At 40.7% G+C, this 15664-nt stretch overlaps 1 protein-coding gene across 3 annotated transcripts in view; it reads left to right on the top strand.

Annotated features, from left to right (window-relative positions):
* Nucleotides 1–15664, top strand: part of Ogt (O-linked N-acetylglucosamine (GlcNAc) transferase) — a 42148-nt gene that overhangs the window by 18940 nt on the left and 7544 nt on the right. For all 3 annotated transcript variants that reach the window (XM_027431755.2, XM_027431756.2, XM_027431757.2), the window contains exons 6-19: nucleotides 2693–2772; nucleotides 4927–5122; nucleotides 5380–5520; nucleotides 6026–6126; nucleotides 6972–7125; nucleotides 7209–7310; nucleotides 7627–7806; nucleotides 9353–9511; nucleotides 9614–9703; nucleotides 12402–12527; nucleotides 13281–13451; nucleotides 13566–13682; nucleotides 13779–13949; nucleotides 15203–15355. In XM_027431755.2, the coding sequence (XP_027287556.1) occupies nucleotides 2693–2772; nucleotides 4927–5122; nucleotides 5380–5520; nucleotides 6026–6126; nucleotides 6972–7125; nucleotides 7209–7310; nucleotides 7627–7806; nucleotides 9353–9511; nucleotides 9614–9703; nucleotides 12402–12527; nucleotides 13281–13451; nucleotides 13566–13682; nucleotides 13779–13949; nucleotides 15203–15355 (1941 nt within the window). The remainder of the gene's footprint in view (nucleotides 1–2692; nucleotides 2773–4926; nucleotides 5123–5379; nucleotides 5521–6025; nucleotides 6127–6971; nucleotides 7126–7208; nucleotides 7311–7626; nucleotides 7807–9352; nucleotides 9512–9613; nucleotides 9704–12401; nucleotides 12528–13280; nucleotides 13452–13565; nucleotides 13683–13778; nucleotides 13950–15202; nucleotides 15356–15664) is intronic.

Raw genomic sequence — 15664 nt, 5'->3', positions numbered from 1 at the left:
TGCAGTTACTCGTGGAGGCTAGAAGATGATGTGAGATCCCCTGCTGGAGTTAATAGGCTCTTGTGAGCAACCTGACATGGGTTATGGGAACCAAATTCAGTTCTCTGAAAGGCCAGCAAGCACTCTTAACCAGTGAGCCATCTCCCTGTGTTTTCCTTTTGTAAGAATATAAAAATAATATCCAGGTGCCACATGACTTTAGTCCCAGCATTCAGAAGACAGAAGCAGTCAGTCACCTCTGTGAGTTCCAGCCTATGTATAGACCTGTCTGGTTTATATAGTGAATTCAAGGACAGTGAGGACTCTGTCTCAAAAAAACAAACAGCAAAATACCAAGCCAATTGATTTAAAACTTGTTGAAAAATTGTGTGGGTCCTATTTGTATACCCACTGAAATTGAACAGAAATGGGGCCACTGAGTGGATATTTGGTCTTTTTAGTTTTTTAAGGTCTTTTTGTTTTTGTTTTTTCGAGACAGGGCTTTTGGAGCCTGTCCTGACACTCTCTTTAGACCAGGTTGGCCTTGAACTCACAGAGCTCCACCTGCTTCTGCCTCCCCAATGCTGGGATTAAAGGCCTGTGCCACCACTGGCTTTAATTTTTTAACTATGTGTATATGTATGGTTGTGTGTATGTATGTGTGGGTGCCAATGGAAGCCAGAAAAAAGTGTTGTCTCCCTGTACCTGAAGTTATAGGTGGTTGTGAGTCTCCTGATACAGATTTAAGAATTGAACTCAGGTCCTCTGCCAGATCATTTTGAGCTCTTTACTGAGCTATTTCCCCACCCCACCCCACTCCACCCCTTTGACTATCTCACCATCTAACGTTTTCTGACCTGGAACTCACTGAGATCTACCTGGTGTTGGGATTTAAAGTCGTGAGTCACCATGTCCAGTTCTATTTTTTAAAAATATGATAATGATAGTGTAGATTACATTAGTTGGTGTGAAATAACACTCTCCTCCCTAGAATCCATAATTTGAAATGGGATGAGATGTTTTGAGATTTGTTTTAAAATTGTCTGGAGAAAGGGGGAGTAGATTCAAATATATATTAAATAAAAACCACCATGATTTATGAATTATTAAAGAAGATGAATTAAGACATGGGTTTGTAGTCTTCCTGGTTTTTGTGTATTTGTGAAATTTTCTATAAATTTTTTTCCAAGACAGGGTCTCTCTGTGTAACAGCCTTGGCTGTCCTGAAATGAACTTTGTAGACCAGACTGACCTCAGATTCACAGAGAACCACCTGCCCCTGCCTCCTGAATGCTGGGATTAAAAGTGTGGGCCACCACTTTTGGCTCTAAAAATTGTTTTAGGATGGCCAGGTGTGGTTTATGCCTATAAATCTCAGCACAAGGGAGGCTGAGGAAGGAGGATTGCTGTGAGTTCTCGGCCATACTGGATTACATAGTGAATTCCAGGATAGCAGAATTAGACTTTACCTCAAAGCAAAAGTTAAAAAACATTTTCAGGATACATGCCTATGACTGTAGATAGTCTAAACTAAGCATGTGATATCTTCATCTGATGAGAGAATTGCTTGTTATCTCTGAAGAGGAAGTGTTTCTTTTTTTTAAGATTTATTTATTATGTATACAGTGGGTGCCAGAAGAGGCCACCAGATCCCATTACAGGTGGTTGTGAGCCACCATGTGGTTGCTGGGAATTGAACTCGGGACCCCTGGAAGAACAGTCAGTGCTCTTAACCCCTGAGCCATCTCTCCAGGCCCCCAAGAGGAAGTATTTCTAGGAATCTTTAAAATACTTGAAATTATTTATTACCTTTATCTTTTCAGAGTTTTTTTTTTTCTTTTCAGTGTTTTGGTTAACTTTACATTTACTGTTTTAGAGGGATATCTTTCTAGGGCCTTAGGTATACTAGGCTAGCATTCTACCACTGAGCTACTTACTCCCCAGCACCAGAATATCATTTATTTGGAGAAAGTGTCTCATATAGCCCCAGGCTGCCATCAGACTCACTGTGTAGCTGAGGATGACTTGAACTCTGCATCCTCCCACCTCCACCTCCCAACTGCTTGGATTATAGGCTTCTGCCATGCCTGGTTTAATGTTACAGCTCTAATTACATATCTTACTAAGGACTTGCTGGGCTGTGTTTATGTAAGAGGTACATACTTAAGAGCTCACTGCTTGTTTCTGCCACTGTCTTTTAGAAGCATTAAACTGACTGAGTGAATAAAATAAGGTCAATCATTAGAAATATTCTGCTTGTATGGTGGTTTCCCAGCACTTGGGAAGCAGAGGCAGGTGGATGTCTGAGTTTGAGGTCAGCTTGACCAGAGCTACATAGTAAAACCCTGTCTCAAAGAACAAATAAAAGGAACGAAAGAAGTACTTTTCTCAGTTAAATTGGATCCATTTTGCTCATGAGGTTTTTGTTTTTGTTTTTCCTTTCTTGTGTTGCTGGGAATGGAACCTAGGTATGCGTATGCTAGACAAGTGCTTTGTCACTGAGCTACATGCCCAGTCCCTCTCTCCATTATTTTGATATTAATGAGGCTTATAGATGAGAAGGAACTAAATAAGAAATGTTTTTAAAAGCAAAATGAGATTTATTCTAGAAAATGTAATTGGATATCTTAAATGACTTCAAAATAAAAGCTGAATGAGAAGTTAATGTAACAAAATCCTATCTTTTCCTAAGTAACTGTCTTGTAATTTTTAGGCTGTCACCCTTGACCCCAATTTTCTGGATGCTTATATCAATTTAGGAAATGTCTTGAAAGAGGCACGCATTTTTGACAGGTGAGAATGTTGTTTGATCAATTTTCTTTTCTTTGCAGAGTTTGAACTAAAATATGACAACAGCTTCTTGAAGTACATTTTTCTTGAGTGTAGTTTTCCCTCCTGATGTCTGCTTAGTTATATTTGCCTTATAGTTGTTGTTGACTTACTTTTCCTTGTTGGTTTTCCTAAATTCGTTTATCCTTCCACTTAGTTCACTTGGAATTTCCTTTATTATAAAACTGTTGGAAATGATTACCTTTTGGACTTAATTTGTTCTTTTGATCTGATTCCGAAAGCTAAGTAAAACTTGACTTTCACTTTATAAGAAACTGCTTTATAAGAAACTGCTTTTTAAATTGTGTGAGTGTGGTGGGGGGCTGTATGCACACGTGTGCAGGTGACAGCAGTACAGGGGAGTCCAGAAGAGGACATTGGTTGTCCTGGATGTTTTCACTCTTCCACCTTACGCTTTTGAGGCAGTCTCTCCTTGAACCTGGGGCTCACGTTTTTGGCTTGTTTTGCAGTCAGTAAGCCTCAGTGATCCTCCTGTCACAGACCCCTCCTCCCAGTGCTGTGGTCACATGTATGTACATGACCATACCTAGCTTGTTGATGGGTGCAGAGATCCAAACTCAGATCCTCATAATTACACAACAAGCACTTTAACCACTGATCAGCTTCCCAGCCCCATGATGTTTTCATGATTTTATTTTATGTCTATGGGTGTTTTGCCTGCATGTATGTCTGTGAACTATGTAGGAAAGCTGGAAGAGGGAATCAAATCCTCTAGTACTGGAGTTACAGATGGCTGTGAACTGCCATGTGGGTTCTAGGATTCAAACCAGGGTCTTCTAGAAGAGCAACCAGTTCTCTTGTCCTCAGAGCCATCTCTCCAGCCCTTGGCTTTTCTTTTTTCTTTTCTTTTCTTTTTTCTTTTATTTTTGTTTTTTCAAGACAGGGTTTCTCTGTGTAGCTTTGGAGCCTATCCTGGCACTTGATGTGTAGACCAGGCTGGCCTTGAACTCCCAGAGATCCGCCTGCCTCTGCCTCCCGAGTGCTGGGACTAAAGGTGTGTGCCACCAACGCCCCAGCTTGAAAACCTGCTTCTTGAGTGGGAGTAGACAACTGTTTTCCTGGCACTTGGGAGTCTGAAGCAGAAGGATTGCTGTGAGTTCAAGGCTAGGCTAGGCTAAAATACCAGCATTTGAGAGGCCAGGGGAGAAGGGGGATTCAGAATTTGAGGCCAGCCTAAGCTACAGAGTAAAACCCTGTCTCAAAAACCAAACCAAACCACATACTCCAAAGTAAAAATGCAGGGCTGAGGATATTGTTTAGCATGCATGAGGCCCTACCTAGGTTCAGTTCTTGGCACCACAAAAAAATACATTTTTTGCTCGGCGTTGGTGGCACTTGCCTTTAATCCCAGCACTCGGGAGACAGAGGCAGGCGGATCTCTGGGAGTTTGAGGCCAGCCTGGTCTACAGAGCGAGTGCCAGGATAGGCTCCAAAGCCACACAGAGAAACCCTGTCTTGAAAAACCAAAAATAATAAACAAACAAACAAAAAATACATTTTAAAAAAAATACATTTTGTAAAGGTGAGTATTTTGGTACACATAAAATACATCATAAGTTAGTTTTCATTATTAAAATTTGACATTTTGGGGGGCTGAAGAGATGGCTCAGAGGTTAAGAGCACCGACTACTCTTCCAGAGGTCCTGAGTTCAATTCCCAGCAACCACATGGTGGCTCACAACCATCCATTATGAGATCTGGTGCCCTCTTCTGGTGTGCAGATATACATGGAAGCAGAATGTTGTATACATAATAAATAAATAAATAAATAAAGTCTTTAAAAAATTTGACATTTTTGGTATAATGTATCTGGAGTTAATTGTAACAAAATACCCATTAAAGTTAGTTGGATTTTTGGCAGGCATGATAGTTCAGCAGGTAAAAGTGCCTAGCATGTAATCCTAATGACCTGAGTTTGATCCCTGGAACCCATAATGGAAGGAAAGAACCAACTTCACAAAGTTGTCTTCTGACCTCTGAATGTGTACTGTGATCTCTGCCAACCTGTACACATGTCATAAACACAATTACAGTGATATATTTAATATTAGTTGCATTTTGTGTAAATATGTATGTTTATTTTTGTTTTTCTCACAGAGCTGTGGCAGCTTATCTTCGTGCCTTAAGTTTGAGCCCAAATCACGCTGTGGTGCATGGCAACCTGGCTTGTGTATACTATGAGCAAGGCCTAATAGACTTGGCCATCGATACCTACAGGCGAGCTATAGAACTGCAGCCACATTTCCCCGATGCTTACTGCAACCTAGCAAATGCTCTCAAAGAGAAGGGCAGCGTAAGGATTTTTCAGTCTATTTTTATTTCTCTGTTATGTGGGAGAAAAGAAAAGTCTTCATTGTACATGTTAAGTATTGAGATGGGTATATTGGTTTTTGGAGTTTTGGTTGATGGAAAGGAGAATACTAAAACATATCCATTTTGTGGTATATTACTAGCCATTAGGCTCAATGATGCAGTTAAATTACTAGAACATCAGTGGTTTCTCTGATTCTTTTGTGTAGTGTTTGAATGTTTTTTTTTTTTATTTTCTAGGTTGCTGAAGCAGAAGATTGTTATAACACAGCTCTTCGTCTGTGTCCTACCCATGCAGACTCTTTGAATAACCTTGCCAATATCAAACGGGAACAGGGCAATATTGAAGAGGCAGTCCGCCTATATCGCAAAGCATTAGAAGTATGTTGAATGCTGTAGCTGGGTGTCTAGCTAGCCTGTGTGACAGTAGAGGGAAAGAAGTTAAGTTGTTTGCCTGCCATTCACTTCTTAAAGAGGATCATTCATTGTCTTATGGAAGGACCTATGGCATACGAGACATCCCTACACTGAGTTCATTATTTTATGCATAGATGAGATCTGTACAAAGCTAATGACTAGTAAGCTGAGTAAAGCTATTACAAGGAAGAAATAAGGTCAGTGTCTAGTGGTTGGTAGGTGTGGTAGGAGTTTAGAAAAGAGGCTGCATTACTCAGTATGAGTAACAGGAAGCGAGGCCTATGTCAAGTTTGAAATGAAGATAGGGATAAAATGGAGGAAGCAGTAGAATTTAAGCTATTAGACCAGAAGAATGAATAAACTTGGAAAAGGTGGAGAGAAGATAAGATATGTTGTGAAGTTCTCAGAGTTGTGGGAGGTAATTGGGAGATTATGCTATTTAATGTCAGCTGTGATTGTGACTCTGTAGGTCTTCCCAGAGTTTGCTGCTGCACATTCCAATTTAGCAAGTGTACTGCAACAACAGGGCAAGCTGCAGGAAGCACTGATGCATTATAAGGAAGCCATAAGGTAAAAAGTTTATAGCTTTTTTCTATTCTTCTTTTTGAGATTATAATATAATTGTACCATTTACCCTTCCCTGCAAAACCCTCCTGTATACTCTCCTTGCTTTCAGATTCATGGCCTCTTCCTCCATTAATTGTTGTGACATGCATAAATGTATGTTTTTATATGCAGATATGTTTCCTTCTTTATTTTTATGTTTTTTTTCGAGACAGAGTTTCTCTGTGGCGTTGGAGCCTATCCTGGCACTCGCTCGTGTAGACCAGGCTGATCTCGAACTCACAGAGATCTGCCTGCCTCAGCCTCCTGAGTGCTGGGATTAAAGGCGTGTACCACCACTGCCTGCGCAGATATGTTTCTAAATATAATTTGCTCAATATGTATAATGTTACTCAGATATATTTTTTCAGAGCTGACTATTTGGTATTAGATAACCAGTTAGTGTTCTTCACTGTAGATGACTATTTCTCCCACTCAGCATTCCTTAGATACCTGTATTTCTTGGTGTGGGGTTGAGGCTTCATGGGCTTTCCCCCATCCACATCAGCAACCCCTCCCCTCCCATTTCCTCCCCTCCCCCCTTCTCTCCTCCCCCCTATTATTTATTTATTTATTTATTTATTTATTTATTTATTTATCTGGGTTTTTCAAGTCTGGGTTTCTCTGTAGCTTTGGAGCCTGTTCTGGAACTCTGTAAAACAGGCTGGCCTAGAACTCAACAGAGATCCATCTGCCTCTGCCTCCCTAATACTAGACTTAAAGGTGTGTGCCTCCATGCCCAGCTTTTCCAAATACTTTGATAACATTAAAGATTTTACAGGAGATAATCAAACCCTTCTGTTCTCCTTCAGAATCAGTCCTACATTTGCTGATGCTTACTCTAATATGGGAAACACTCTAAAGGAGATGCAAGATGTTCAAGGAGCTTTGCAGTGTTATACTCGTGCCATTCAGATTAATCCTGCCTTTGCAGATGCACACAGCAATCTGGCTTCCATTCACAAGGTACTGCTACTTAGTCTAACATGGGCACCTTAGCACTGAAGTTTCATTGTAGGAAACTCCTTATGAGCTTGCTTTCCTTCCAGGATTCAGGGAATATCCCAGAAGCAATAGCTTCTTACCGCACAGCTCTGAAACTTAAGCCTGACTTTCCTGATGCCTATTGTAACTTGGCTCATTGCTTGCAGGTAAAGAATTATAGTCCAGTGTTTTTCTTTATGTATTATTACCACTTTTTAATTTTTATGTGCCATAATATCCAAGCCTGGCTGGAGATTGTTATTTTTTAGCAAGTGGAGGGCAGTGGGCCGCTTTCAGGAGTCATTTCTCTCTTAACACGTGGGTCCCAGGCATTGAACTCCAGTTGTCAGGCTTTCAGTGAACCAGCCCCAAGACCATGTTTTTAGGAGGTTATCTAATACTATTTTAGGAAGTCAAAGACTTGTAAAATAAATCCTTGGCTAGGTTTTCTGGGTGATGATAATTTCCTTTTGCTTCCTCTAGATTGTCTGTGATTGGACAGACTATGATGAGCGAATGAAGAAATTGGTTAGTATTGTAGCTGAACAGCTAGAGAAGAATAGGCTGCCTTCTGTGCATCCTCATCACAGTATGCTGTACCCTCTTTCTCATGGCTTCAGGAAGGCTATTGCAGAGAGGCACGGGAATCTCTGCTTGGATAAGGTGACTCTTGCTTTAATTTTTCCGTTATAAACTACAATGCAAATAAATAAAAACATTGTACAAATCAAATGTAAGGTATGGTAACATCACCCAAGTCAAGAAATTGAAACTTTCTTAGCCACTCTCAGTGTGTCCTGTGTTCAGTTGAACTTCCTTCACTCCAAACAAGGATGGAGACTTGTTTTCCGTAAGGTGAAAATCACAGCTAGGTATAGTGGTGCAAACCTATAATCCCAATACTTTCAACACTTAAGAGGATTGTGAATTGAGGCCAGCCTGGGCTATATAGCAATCTCCTGCCTCAAAAACAAAATCAAGCAAAAATCTCCACTTAATAAGAACATCTTAAGAGCAAACTAAAAGGCCGGGCGTTGGTGGCGCTTGCCTTTAATCCCAGCACTCTGGAGGCAGAGGCAGGCGGATCTCTGTGAGTTCGAGACCAGCCTGGTCTCCAGAGCGAGTGCCAGGATAGGCTCCAAAGCTACACAGAGAAACCTTGTCTTGAAAAACCAAAAACCAAAAACAACAACAAAAAACAAACTAAAGGCAACAACAACCAAAGCCCCACTGGTGTTTAAATAAAGTGTATGGTATTATATACTCAACTTTGACAATTGTCAAACTCAACTCAACTGATAAGAGTTTGGGATCTGTTCTAAAAAACAGTAGTAGATTAAAATTTCTTTTCCCCTTTTCTTTCCTTCCTTTTTACACAAAAATGCTTCTGCAGAATCCCCTAAAATAATCATAATAGAATTCACATTTCTTCACTTAGAAGTCTGTTCAGGCTGTTTCATAAGTCTCAGAACAGGTGAGGTATGAAGCAACCATCATACAGCTGCTCACCTTCCTTGGGGCCACGTGAATTCAATGAAGTTTACTGTCCAGATTTTTTCATAGTTAGGGGTTTATATGATTTTAGGTTTCTATCTTCATTTATTATACTTAATCGTTTAAAAGAGAGCGTCTTATGTATACCAGATTGGCCTTAAACTCTCTTTGTAACTGAGGATTACCTCGAACCTCTGATTCCACGTCCCAGTTGGAGGGATCGCAGGAGTGCACCAACCAGTCCATTTATTTTGTCTCACTATGTCACACTGGCTGGCCTGGAACTCAGTATGTAGACCAGGCTGCCTTCAAACTCAGAGATCCATATGTCTCACTTGCTGATGATTGGGATCAATGAAGGGCACCATCAAGTCTGCTTTTTATGTAGTTCTGGGGATGGAACCCTTATGGCTTTATGCATATTAGGCAAAACACACTACAAAGTGAGCTATATCACCAGCCCCCGTTATCAGGTTTTTTGTTTGTTTGTTTTTTTGAGACAGGGTTTCTCTGTGTAGCTTTGGAGCCTATCCAGGCACTCACTCTGTAGACCAGGCTGGCCTGGAACTCACAGAGATCTGCATTCCTCTGCCTCCCAAGTGCTGGGATTAAAGACCTGCACCACTGACGCCCTACATTAGTTTTTTTTTTTTTTTTTAAGATAAGATTTACACAAGACTTGACTTTACTAATGAACATTGTATTCTGTCGGTAGATTAATGTCCTTCATAAACCACCATATGAACATCCAAAAGACTTGAAACTCAGTGATGGACGATTGCGTGTGGGATATGTGAGTTCTGACTTTGGGAACCACCCTACTTCTCACCTTATGCAGTCTATTCCAGGCATGCACAATCCTGATAAGTTTGAGGTAAGCATAGTTTTTGGTGGCTTTACTCTGTCATTGGTATTAAGCTCACTGTCTTGAGAAGGTTGGAGCCAAGGTTATTAAGTACACCCTCCTGCCTTTCAGGTGTTCTGCTATGCCCTGAGCCCAGATGACGGTACAAACTTCCGAGTGAAGGTGATGGCAGAAGCCAATCATTTCATTGATCTTTCTCAGGTAGGCAAAACACTGTCCCTTTTTCTAAGGTCTTAAGATTTCATACTAAACAAAGTATGTGTTTGGTATAGTATGTTGCTGTGTGCATGTATGAGGACAGGTGCCCAAGGAGGCCAGAACAGAGTGTCAGATCTCCCAAACTTGGAGTTACAGAAGGTATTACATGGGTGCTGGGAGCAAATGCAGGTCCTCTGCAAACACAGCAAGTACCTTTATCTCTCCAGTTTCTAAATTTTGGATAAATTTGAAAAACAAACTATTGATAGAGTGGTGTTTTTTGTATGAGGAATTGATGGAGGGCCTCATACTTCTACGATTGTAGTTTTTGATGGGCATTAAACAGGAGAAACTACTGTATGTGGGCAGTTTGTCCTTATTTCTTTGGTCATTTACATTTATATTTGGCATGATTTTTAAGTTGCACATAAAATAGAAATGTGGTATAACTATTTGATGTATAACTTTTCTGGGCATTGAGCCTGCACTCAACAAGATGCTTTTTTGTTTGTTTTTTGAGACGGGATTACTCTGTAGCTTTGGAGCCTGTCCTGGAATTCACTCTGTACACAAGGCTGGCTTCTAACTTACAGATAGATATTCACCGGCCTCTGCCTCCCAAGTGCTGGGATTAAAGGCGTACGCCACCACCACCCAGCAAGATAAGATAATATTGAACAAAGTCAAGAAGGGTAATAGTAGTGTCAAAGATTTCTTTCAAAAGCTAGCCTTGGCTAAACAGCTAGTTTAAGACCAGCCTAGGCTACATGAGACCCCATCTCATTAAAAAAAATGTAGCAGCACAAAAGCCCATCTATTTCTGAGTTAAAGCATGCACTACAATGCCTCTTCCCTTCAATTTTTTTTTTTCCGAACCACAATCCTTCCTCCTCCCCATAATTATTTTCATTTTTGCTTTTTTCAAGACAGGGCTTCTCTATAACAGCTCTGTGGCTGTCCTGGAACTTACATAGATCCTCCTGCCTTTGCCTCCTGAGTCCTTGGATTAAAGGCCACCACTGCCTGGCTTTACATTTTTTTGATAGATTTAATCTGTATGAGTGTTATGCTTGTGTATATGTGCACCACGTATGTACATCATGTATGTGCTGGTGCTTTTGGAGGTCAGCAGTTGGATGCCCTGGAACTCGATTTGCATACAGATGGTTGTTAATTACCATATGGGTGAGGACTTCTACATGTAGTCCCTTCAAGAGCAACAGCAAGTACTCTTGACCACCAAGCCATCTCTAGCCCTGCACCCCTTTTTGTGACAGGATCTCACTAGGCAGTACTCTTCAGTTGCTAGGATTATAGGTACATGCCACCCTAGTTTTTTCTATTTTTGGTATATGTACATGTACATGTGAATGTGGTATATGTCATAGTGTGCACATGTAGGTGAACTTGCAGGTTCACACGCTGGTCTAGGTAGGGCGTTGGATTGTTTTTTTAAGAAGCAGGCTTTTTAAAAGATTTATTATGTATACAGTGTTCTGCCTGCATGCATGCTTGCATGGCAGAAGAGGGCACCAGATCTCATTAGAGATGGTTGTGAGCCACCATGTGTTTGCTGGGAATTGAACTCAAGACCTATGGAAGAACAGCACGTGTTCTTAACCTCTGAGCCATCTCTCCAGCCTTGTTTTTGTTTGTTTGTTTGTTTGTTTGTTTGTTTTGAGACAGGGCATGTTCTCTACATAACCCTGGCTATTCTGTAGTCAACTAAACTCACTGAGACCTACCTGTCTCTGCCTCCCAAATTGTGGGATTAAAGGTTTGTGCCACCAGACCCAGCCAACTGTGGAGATCTTGCTCTATCACTCTCTGCCTTATTTTCTCAAGACCAGGTCTCTCACTGAACCTGGCTCATCTTCCTGTCTTTAACCCCCACAGACCTGAGGTTCTAGGTACACATGTGTGGTCACATCTGCCTTTTTATGTGGATGCTGGAATCCAAATTTAGGTCCTCTTGCTTGCATAGCAAGCACTCTTATCACTTGAGTCATCTCTAATCCTCTATATTATTTCCCATTGAGATCCTGTGTAATTGATTGATCGCCGGCTGATTGCAAACTCATGTTTTTTGGTTGTTTGTTTGTTTTTTGTTTTTTTGAGACATGGTTTCTCGGTGTGCTTTGGAGGTTGTCCTGGAACTTGCTCTCTAGACCAGGCTGGCCTGGAACTCACAGAGATCCACCTGCCTCTGCCTCCGAGTGCACAAACTCATGATTTTGTCTCAGATTTTCTGAGTGTTTGGCTTTAAGGCTTGTAACAATGTGCTTGGCCTCTTCTTCATTTTTTAAAAACACATTTCAAATACTAGCTCCTTTCTGTAACCCTGTTGCTAATCCATCAAATGTAGAAGGAAAGCTTGTTTCCTTTATTTTCTATTTCTGTAATGCTTTGATGCTATTATAGTCATGCTAAACCCTATTTGCTTTCCTCTATTAATTTAGTTCATTGAAGTGGTTCTCATCTCCTATTTTGTTTGCTTGATTGAGATAGGGTCTCATGTAGTTGAGGCTGGTGTGTAACTCCTGATCTTCCTGCTTCTACCTCTCAAGTGCTGGGATTACAAGAGTGAGCCACTGTACCCAGTTTGCCCATCTTTTTTGCATCTGAATTATTCTTTTTAATGTCTGAAAATAAATTGAATTAATCTTAAGATTCTACATAGTTCTTACTATCTGTTCCCTAGATTCCATGCAATGGAAAAGCAGCTGACCGAATCCACCAGGATGGAATTCACATCCTTGTAAATATGAATGGGTATACCAAGGGTGCTCGAAATGAGCTGTTTGCTCTTAGGCCAGCTCCTATTCAGGTAAGAGAGTAGTCATTCACAAAGTTTATTAGACTAAAAAAACAGTGGTTTTTGGTTTTGGCTAACTGCCCTTGAAAACAACAGGACAGACTTTTCTTTCTTTCTTTTTTTTTTTTTTTCTCGGTTTTTTGAGACAGGGTTTCTCTGTGTAGCTTTGGAGTCTATCCTGGCACTCGCTCTGGAGACCAGGCTGGCCTGGAACTCACAGAGATCTGCCTGCCTCTGCCTCCCGAGTGCTGGGATTAAAGGCGTGCGCCACCAACGCCCGGCTGACATTTTTGATTAAAGTGTTCTTGGGATGCTCGAGAATAGATTTTTGGCTGTAGAACCCAGTGTCAATGAAGACAGGCATTTCATGGTTTTATATAAATAGCTCATTTGTGTAATATATTTGAAGAACACCTTATCACTTATAAGGTTAGTCTGAAAGGCTGCTGGATTACTCTTGGCTAAAGAAGTCAGCCTCCTGCATTTGTTTATTAACATATATAATTTGGCGCAGCCTTTTTGATGATCCTTGTTTGAAAAACTTTTGGAGCCTGGTGGTGGTGCAGGCCTTTAATCCTAGCATTCAGGAGGCAGAGGCAGGGGTCTCAAAAAAATAAAAAAACCAAACAAATAACCAAAAAAGTAGTTAAAATAAACCATTTTGGGAAATGATTGCTACATAAAACACTCAGTAATTTGGTGGGCTTCCAGATGGATGAAAGTTCATAGTTTTCGATCTGGATTTTTTTTTTTCTTTCTTTATAGGCGATGTGGCTTGGATACCCCGGAACTAGTGGTGCACTGTTCATGGATTATATCATCACTGATCAGGAAACTTCCCCAGCTGAAGTTGCAGAGCAGTATTCTGAAAAACTGGCTTACATGCCCCACACATTTTTCATTGGCGATCATGCCAACATGTTCCCTCACCTAAAGGTAGGCAGAAAACAACACTATGAGGGAATTCAGAGAACTGTTTTTGTTCATTTTTCCCCTTGTTATTATCCATAATGACCCTAAAAGGCATATCTGAAACTTTTCTCCCATTAGAAAAAAGCAGTCATCGATTTTAAATCCAATGGGCACATTTATGACAATCGGATAGTCCTGAATGGCATCGATCTCAAAGCATTTCTTGATAGTCTACCAGATGTGAAGATTGTCAAGGTCAGAACCGAATCAGCATTTGTCATTGACATGAACTAAATCAGAAGTTTTTGTGTATGATGCATTTTTGTCTTATTGATTTTTTTCTTTTTTCAGATGAAATGTCCTGATGGAGGTGACAATGCAGACAGCAGTAACACAGCTCTTAATATGCCTGTCATTCCCATGAACACGATTGCAGAAGCAGTTATTGAAATGATTAACAGAGGACAGATTCAGATAACAATTAATGGGTTCAGTATTAGCAATGGACTGGCAACTACACAGGTACCACCCACCATACATGCATCATTTCCTTTAAGTCTTATAACCACTCCTTTTTACAGAGGAGGAAATGAGCTTCTTGGAAATTGGCTCTTTTCCACCTGTCTCTGGTCTTAAAAAATCACCCTGACCCCTCTGAGTTTAAGGCCAGGCTGGTCTACAGAACGAGTTCTAGGACAGGTTCCAAAGCTACACAGAGAAACCCTGTCTCAAAACAAAACAAAACCAGAAAATCACCTGGCTTCAGGCATCAGGTTCCTTAGTGAGCTAATACCTTATTTTTGCCTGTCCCGTGCCTTTATTCTCCTATCTCTAGGGACCATACAGTTTTTTGCTTCTGTAAACTCACCCCTTTTCCTGGCCAAATCCTGCACAGCCTTTCAGTTCAGATAGTTCTTATAAGAACCAGTTCCTGCACTAATCTCTAGTTTCTCTTTCCATACTCATTGGTATTGGTATTTGTCTCCTATGCTTCTGTAGTATTGGGCGGCGGCGGGGGGGGGGTATATTGTTACATTCAGTGTAGTGCAGTGTGATGCTTGTATTTGTATCCTTCAACAAATGGAATTACTTTAGAGCTCATGTCTTAGCCACAGACCAGCCTCAAAGTCATAAGAAATCTGCTCACCTACAAATTTGAGGCCATCCTGGTCTGAATAGCAAGTTCCAGGCCAGCCAAAGCTACATAGTGAGACCCTGGACCCTGTCTTAAATAACAAAACAAAAACAAAAATAAAAACCCAACAACATCAAAAAAAGGCAGGCATAGTGGCATATTGCTGTAATCCTGGCACTCGGGAAGCCTGACTGTTGACTGTTTGGGGCCAGACTATTATTGACTGTTTGAGGCCAGCCTGGTTTACATAGTGTGAGGTCATCTTAGACGTGTGTCTGTGTGTGTGTGTGTGTGTGTGTGTTTTGGATGAAACCTGGGGGCCTTGTGCATTCTAGATGAACACTAGTATATGGATATCCCCCACATCCCTTGGCCTGTCTCTTTTGGGAAGGCTTCTTTGGGGTGGGGCTCTCATATAGTCCAGGATAGCCTCAAACTTTGATCTCTGATCCTTCTTCCACCATCTCCTGAGTGCTAGATTTACAGATGTATACCACTATGCCTTGTTTTATGCAGTACTTGAATCAAAACCAGGACTTCCTGCATTTGGCAAGCCCTTGACCAACTGAATTACATCTGCAATTTCCTTTGGCCTGTGTTAATTCTAAATTTAATCATTGTGTTCTTTTCATCATTCTAGATCAATAATAAGGCTGCAACCGGAGAGGAGGTTCCCCGTACCATTATTGTAACCACCCGTTCCCAGTACGGGCTACCAGAAGATGCCATTGTGTACTGTAACTTTAATCAGTTATATAAAATTGACCCTTCTACCCTACAGATGTGGGCAAATGTGAGTATGTGTAGATTTGTTATTAATGTCTATTGTTGAGTATATGGGCTATCTTGTTGAAGCTGTCCCACCCTTTTTTAATTTATGGATATTGTGTTCATTATCTCCAATAGTTGTGATGTTTTCAGTTGTTTTAAATTATTTTTAGTTTTTGAGGTTATAATATAATTATTACCATTTCCCCTTTCCTGCAAACTCCCCCATGTCCACTCCCTTTTTTCTCTTTCTAATTCATGGTTTCCTTTTCCTCAGTAGTTGCTGCTTCTTTTTTTTTTGTTTTGTTTTTTGTTTTTTGTTGTTATTGTTTTC

Source organism: Cricetulus griseus, chromosome X (genome assembly GCF_003668045.3).
Source record: "Cricetulus griseus strain 17A/GY chromosome X, alternate assembly CriGri-PICRH-1.0, whole genome shotgun sequence".
Classification (NCBI taxonomy): domain Eukaryota; kingdom Metazoa; phylum Chordata; class Mammalia; order Rodentia; family Cricetidae; genus Cricetulus; species Cricetulus griseus.
The sequence above is the reverse complement of the archived record's forward strand: the minus strand, read 5'-3'. Positions and strand labels throughout refer to the sequence as shown.